Raw genomic sequence first — 7,233 nt, 5'->3', positions numbered from 1 at the left:
GTGTTCAGGCTGACGTAGAACTAACTGGCCTGCAGAAGATAACCAGGAAAAAAAAAAACAGATTTTAAGACAGGATTTTTTTTTTTATAGAAATGTTCTAACTTTTGGGACAATATGTCTGATATCGAGTACATTTATATACATTTTTAAGCAAAAATTATTTAAAATTTAATATGATATTAAATACTTTAAGGGTCTTTGCTCAGAGTGGCAGTCCTTTGGAGTGGGGCTTGAACTCAGAACTTCTGGAACGCAAGTGCAATGTCCTAACCACTAGCCTACCACTCCCCCTTAGAGTCATAATGACGCCAAAACTGCAGAAACACATACAGGTTTTGTATTTAAGCTAAAAAAAACTAAACAATTCTCAATAAAGTGGCATCTATGAGCCCTGACTCATGAATCATGATCATGAATCAATCCATAAATCATCCTAATAGGAGCATCTTTTAGAGCCGTTTGAAAAACCTGAGCTCCATTGAAACAGTCATCAGCTGCTGTTATTCTTCATAGAAGTCATACCAGCAGGCGACTGGAGCTTTTAGCAGGAGCTTGGTACAAAACGCATGGAGGACATAACTGTAACTTATTTGCATCGCTAGATAAACAGAATTAAATTTTTCTGTACCTAATCACTCAACCAGATACCTGAACTGCGGCAGGATGATCACATTGTCACTCTTCGTTTCTATGCTAGTTATTACATGCTTCACGACAAGGCACCGGAGCTAGCTTCTTGGCTGCTTGTAATTTACTGTTTAATCTTTCATCTTTTTTTACTAAGCATTTTCTTTTATTGAATCTTACCCTAACATCTGAACTAGTTTTAGCTAAGTCCCTAATTTTTTTCCTTGGTGGATTTTATGATTTATAACTGGAATCCCATTCCAGTTATTCCTTATCTGAGCATAAAAAGGTGTTGTGGAAGATTTTCGTGAATTTTTTTTTTAAAAACGTGTGCGTGAGGAGAGTTCTCTATGCAAAGCATTCTGGGATATATGTGCCTCTTCTGAGGCCTTTCTTTTCTTCTCGTACACTTCTAGACACTTTTTCTTAACAACCTTCGGCCATTTTCAAAGAACCGCAGTGAGAAAGGTGAGCTTCAATGACTGTCTGAAAGTGCGCTAACGAGACGAGCGCATAGGAACCCCTTACGTAAACATATCACCGGAATGATTGACAATTAGGAGGACCACTTATTCAGGTGATCTACCCAGGATTAAAAGATTGTCCTCTATACAATTAAGCTGTAATGGTGACAAAATTAGCAATGAATGGAGGCAGTGGCACTCCTAAAACACACACAGACAAGAAATCAAACATCTAACATTATTCTTCTCTACTCACCAGGTTCGGCAGAGGCCTCTCCTGCCTCCACCACAGCAGTGGGCTGCTGGGCGTCTTTGTAATAAATCAGCAGTTCAACATCTCTGTCAAACTTGTATTCTTCGGCCAACTTAAACTACAGATAAAAAATAATGGTTATAAGATTTATCCTGTTTGTAAAAAATACACCCAACAGGAACATTAGCTCTTTACCCACCGTGGCCTGAGTTTGATCAGCGCTGAGATACTGAAGTGGCTCCAGAGGAGAGTTGGACTCTACTTTAGAGACTGGGCGAGGAGAGGAGACTCGGGCAGAGAAGGACAGACTGTAGGGAACCATAAAGGCTGGAACTGAAGTTACCTGGACGCTTGGACCTTCACTACCTGGAAGCATCATGAGAAACAATTACAGACATACAATCGATTAATACTGTTAAAACCTTTATAAAATGTTACAAGTGATCATTGGATTCCTAGCATAAACAATTTACGGTAACTGCAAAAAAACCCTACTTTGTAAGTAAGGCTCGTTTCAGCCATGTGTGGCTTATTTTGTGATAATTTGGGTAATTTGTCATCTAATTGCTTTTTAAAAACCCTTCTGAGAGTTGGTTTAGCCTGAGACGTCTTGCAGCGGAAACACACATTTCAATGACATAGAGGTTAGTTTAAAAAAAGAACAGTTTCTCTTACTGTTGCAAAAATTTGCCACAGTTTTAAGACAAATTTGTAAGACATTGATCACCTGAAGTTAGCGCTGCATTCAAGGCTGAACCATGTGCCCAAACTTAGGTAGAAGTGTATGCAACTTCTGACCCTGATGTGGCATACAGTGCCTTCCTACTTACTCTAATCCAACTGTAGGATCAGCACTGCCCATGCAAGAAATATTTGATAAAAGATAATAAAAGTCAAGATAAGCCATGGATTACCAAGGTTATATTCAACGCCTGGAAAAGAAAACAACAACTTTATAGATTACATTTAAAGAAAAGGACTAAATAAACTGAAGAAAAGTATAAAAGGTCTAAAAATAAGTTAACACAAATGATAGAATTGAATAAAAAAGCATATTATCATAATTTACTGGAGTAGAACAAGAGTGATGCCCAAGGTACCTGGAAGGTATTGAATGGCATTATTAGGAATGGGAGGAAAAATAATGAATACCCAGATCATTTCACAGTGAATAACTCAATTATATATGAAGACAGGAAATTGCAAAATGCTTTTAATTGAGGAAACTTGGCCAATGAAATGCTGCAACCAAACAATTTTAAAGAGTTTGAAAGGAATATAAATAATATTCTTAATTTATTTTTAGGACGCACTTTACTGGACACGCTTCAGGAACATGATGCTCTTGAGGCGCGTCTGACCTTAATGTGTGCAAGCTTTAAAAATTAAGCATCAGGTGCGTTTTTGCTAACCTGACTCCGCCAGATGGATTTGCTCCGCATATCCATCAGGAAACCTTCTGTAGAAGTAATTTTGGGAAGGGGCGAAAATACTGGTTAGCTGATTGGCCTATGTTGGTGATAGACGGGCCAAATAAACCAATCAGATCAACGAAGCATATGACGTAACAGAGCGACGACGAAGAGGAGCCAATTGATAGATCAAACTCTTGCCGAAACCAGTCGGGAGAAGAGCAAAAACATCTTTTCCTCTGAGAAAAGCCTCCAGAGCAGTGTTTCGCTCTTACAGTGAAGAAATACTCTGTAATTCCGATAAAACTTGCTCGATAGCCACGCTAACGCTAGTTTCATCGGCTGAAGCCGCCATGTTCTTTAGACTGTACTGTCGCGCTTCTCGTTGCGTCACACCTCAACCCGCCTAAAAGCCAACGCTGATTGGACGTTCGTTTGGTGAACGGCTCCAAAGTCCAGACTCCAGAGTCTCCAGACTGATTAGCGAGAGAAATCTTGAAAGCTCGCGAGATCAGGATGGTCTCACGAGGCTACGTTTTTTGCCGCCAAAAGCGTGCCCCGTGTGATCGTAGCATAAGGCAAGGACTAATACAAAGATGAGGTGTTAATCAGTTAAAAGAGATTAACTATGGAATGGTTCACATCATCAACTTCAGTACTCCAAAACTATCCATGCATTAAAAAAAAATCTAATCTACAACTCAAATATTATGGAAAAATATAGTACAATTGAATGACGGTTTTTAAAATAACCGTTATTATAACTGTTATTATGACAACATAGCATCATTTTGATTGTGTATGTTTAGGTTTCATGCATAAATGTTTCCGTCATTGGTAGAGCTACTGATGTTTCATCTTCGGGCAGAGTGCTACATTTGTAAGTGCGGTTAGGCTTTATAAGTCTCGACTTCAGCCTAAACCTTTTCGGTCAGGCTTCATTTAGCTCTCTTATTGTATAATGTATAAGACCTTCCATACATTTGTGACTGCTGTGTTCTAAATGTTTATAATGACTGAAGAAATAAACTACTAGTAGTAGGTCTACTAGTAGTAGCAGAAATGATTGCACCCAGCATCGCATCACTGCTTGCTGATCAGATTGATTGCTGAGGAATTGCTGCAGAGTCAATGACAAAAGTCAAGTCAGTGTCAACTGTTGCCACTTGCTGATCCAGTTGGAGCGAAACCTGGAAGGTCAATGACCGGATGCAATCTGCTGGTTTTACTTAGATTGAAAGCATTAAATCAACCTGACTTCACGATCTGGATGAACTTTCACTGTAAATTGCCTTAGATTATGTGTGATGTGAATTGGTGCTACATAAATAACCTGAATTTAAATAATCTGAGAAATTCGGGAGGTTATTTACTGAGCAGGTGCAAGGCAAAGTCCTACAAGGACCATCGGACCTGTCCTTCAAAACGGGCTAAAAAAGGATGCATTTGTCGGCCGCATAACAAGTCCTGCAATCTGAACAGGCCGCGGTGCCACGCTATGACGACATCGTCCTACGAATCTGGTCTTCGGAGGACGCAGCCCCTGATTTTGAACTCAGCAATGGTCCTACGTAGGGTGGTAATGGCCTTCTGGGTTTTTTTAGGACAAGAAAGGCGGTTGCTGCTCAGAGCAAAACACATGAGCATTACACCAAATGTATGAAGCAAGGGAAATACCACTTTGGTAAATGGTAAATGGCATGTACTTATATAGCGCCTTTTTTCAAGTCAGGTAACTGGACCAAAGCGCTTTACACTACATTCATTCACGCACACACTCACACAGTGATGGTGGCAAGCTACATTGTAGCCACAGCTGCCCTGGGGCTCACTGACAGAAGCTGGGCTGCAATACACTGGCGCCATCGCGCCCACCATCAGTAGACAATGCAGGTGAAGTGTCTTGCCCAAGGACACAGCAACAATGAACCGTCAATCCTTCGATTTCAGGGCAAACTCCTACATCCAACGCCACTTTGGGCATGTTGATAAGGAAGCATAACGTTATGATAGTTAACAGCTTAAAAATTACAACTATTGGCCAAAGAGTGAAGAGAATCTTACTGTGCAAAGGGTAGTTTGTCAGGAAAAGGATATAATGATATAGATAGGAATTTATATAAAGGATTTGTTTAGTTCATTAGCATTATTTATAAAAGATAGAATAAAAAAAACAAGTCATTCTTAAATTGAGAAAATTTGAGAGAAATGTTATAATACCAAACATATAGGCATTTCTCCAAAATAACTAAAGATATATGGCTGCTGAGGGACGCTGGCAACACATGGCCTGTAAAACTGAAAACAGTCAGATAACTATTTCCTGCATCCTCTGGAAAAAGTCGTGTTGAAAAATGGGTCTGTATTTATGCTGTTTTTCTTCACGCTGAGTCCTATAAATATTCCTCACTTGCAACATCTGTTTAAAGGCACGCAGCTGTAACAAGAAATTACTTTAAAATGTTGCGTAATATAGCCGAGCACTTCATGTTGAGGCAACTCCCAGCACTCTGAGGCCCCCCAGTCTTAGCCAACTACAGAAATTCCCAGCTCATATTCTGTAAGTGCTCTTAGAATCTGTAATCATTCCTAAAAAAAAAAAAAAACACCTCTTTGTTTACACTGAGAGCCACTCCATTAACGTTGTATTTCTCTCTATATCCTATTAACTAGTGTTCTGACTGTCTCCATACAAACCCTGAGGTTGGTATCGAGGGTTGAGCACAACAGGCAGACAGAACCTCAGTCCGTCATCGGCCTGAACAGCCAACTCAGTGACATACTCCAGCCTGATGGAGGCGCTCTCTCCTGGATGCAGATTGCCGACACTCAGAGCGAAGATATCTGGGCTCTCGTCACTCTCCTCCAATATGAATACCTGCTGACCGGAGCTCAGACCATTATCGTACTCCTCCCGAGCCTGCAGTCCAGAAAATAAACATAACTGCATTTCAGCTCCTTTAGAGGGGTATATTAATGTCACCTGCTTCCCGCTATCATCGCAACCTCAATCGATTATATTAACCGATTGATTATTAACAATTATTATTGTTAATAATGATTACTGGCAGATTATTAACCGATTATAGGTGAACGGAAGCTAGGCCGACAGTTCCCTTTAGACATAGACAGGTATGGGGCATTGCAGGCTAATAAAAGAAGCCAACCGACCCCCATTCAAAAGGGGTGGACCCGTTCATCTGGTTCAATTTGCCTGTTTTCTAAACAAAAACAAGGCTTTGTTGGGAGTATAAAGCTTAGAACTCTATGCTATTTCTGACATTTTGATTTGAAAAAGTTTCTGGATGGGAAGCGAAACGTCTTCAAACTTGGAAACAAAGTCCAGTGGATTTCTTTTAACTTTTTTTGGAAGACTCTGACCTGCATGGCTGAGAATCTTCACCAGCATAAAACTCACCTGCTGTTTGTCCTTCACTTCAGCTACAACGTTTGTCTGTCCAACCTGAGCACTGAAATGACACACAGCAGCGTCTCCAGGCATAGGGAAGACAAACACAGCCTCCACTGATTTATCCTCCTTGTTCTCATAGTTCAGAGTGGAGGCCACTGTAGCGACATGGTCCTTCACCTCCAGCTGCACTTCAATGCTCTTCAGAGGAACTGAGAAAAGAAGGAGCTGACTGCTTATCATTGCTGGCACATTTTAATATAAATTAAAATATTTTGATGCTCGATATTTAGATTTTATATACTACAGAGAAAAAAATTACATTTATTATCTAAGATTAAAGTCATTTATTGGTAAGTAGTCAGAAACTACCTGAAAAAAAACAAGTTTTCATAATAATTTAGCTTAATACTTTACCTGAATCTTTTTCAAAAGTCAGCAAACCAAACATCCTTCTTGGGTTGAGCTTAAGAGAATGAGAACAGTCCTTCAGAACATGAAGAATCAATACAAAATGTAAACAACAACATTGTAGACCAGGATTTGATACTATAAATATGTTTAGTTTGCTGAACAGCTGAAGCTACAATAACAGCTTAATTTAGCACCATAACAACATCTATCTTTAGCAGAAAGTACCTGTGATCAAAGGTGGGATCCACTCAGTTCTTCTAGTGAAAGTTTCCTTCTGTCTCCTTCTGCTTCTCACAGTTATACACTTTATGTTGTCATAGCACCGCCTCATGGGAGCGCTTGTTTTACAACATAGCACTGCAAAGGGGGGCGGGGTGCTATTGATCCTGTTTACATTAAACTTTGACAACTTTTATTGTCATTTTGTATACACAGAGTGAATATAAAACCAAATTTCGTTTAGTACAGCTTTCATGACATTTTCATTCCTTAAAGTGCAGCAATGATCAAATGTAAACAGTGTGGGAGAAAAACATGGTGCAAAAAAACACATTGATATGGAAGTTCATGGCAGTTTGATGCTGTCTGTGACGTGATTTTTCTATAAAACAATAAAAGCAGGCTTTTTAAAAAATGTAATCATCTTCTTTGAAA

At 39.5% G+C, this 7,233-nt stretch overlaps 1 protein-coding gene across 1 annotated transcript in view; it reads right to left on the bottom strand.

Annotated features, from left to right (window-relative positions):
• LOC107100839 (von Willebrand factor A domain-containing protein 5A-like) overlaps positions 1 to 6,953 on the bottom strand; it is a 21,550-nt gene extending 14,597 nt beyond the window's left edge. Inside the window, exons 1-6 of the mRNA XM_015399490.1 lie at positions 6,805 to 6,953; positions 6,583 to 6,631; positions 6,175 to 6,377; positions 5,454 to 5,676; positions 1,544 to 1,710; positions 1,348 to 1,462 (exon numbers count right to left, since the gene is read on the bottom strand). Of these exons, the coding sequence (XP_015254976.1) occupies positions 1,348 to 1,462; positions 1,544 to 1,710; positions 5,454 to 5,676; positions 6,175 to 6,377; positions 6,583 to 6,616 (742 nt within the window). The 5' untranslated portion in view covers positions 6,617 to 6,631; positions 6,805 to 6,953. The remainder of the gene's footprint in view (positions 1 to 1,347; positions 1,463 to 1,543; positions 1,711 to 5,453; positions 5,677 to 6,174; positions 6,378 to 6,582; positions 6,632 to 6,804) is intronic.
• Between the last annotated feature and the right edge of the window lie 280 nt (positions 6,954 to 7,233).

This window comes from Cyprinodon variegatus, unplaced genomic scaffold (assembly GCF_000732505.1).
Source record: "Cyprinodon variegatus isolate N-32 unplaced genomic scaffold, C_variegatus-1.0 Scaffold1018, whole genome shotgun sequence".
NCBI classification, from domain to species: Eukaryota; Metazoa; Chordata; class Actinopteri; order Cyprinodontiformes; family Cyprinodontidae; genus Cyprinodon; species Cyprinodon variegatus.
This window is presented reverse-complemented; position numbering and strand designations above follow the sequence as displayed.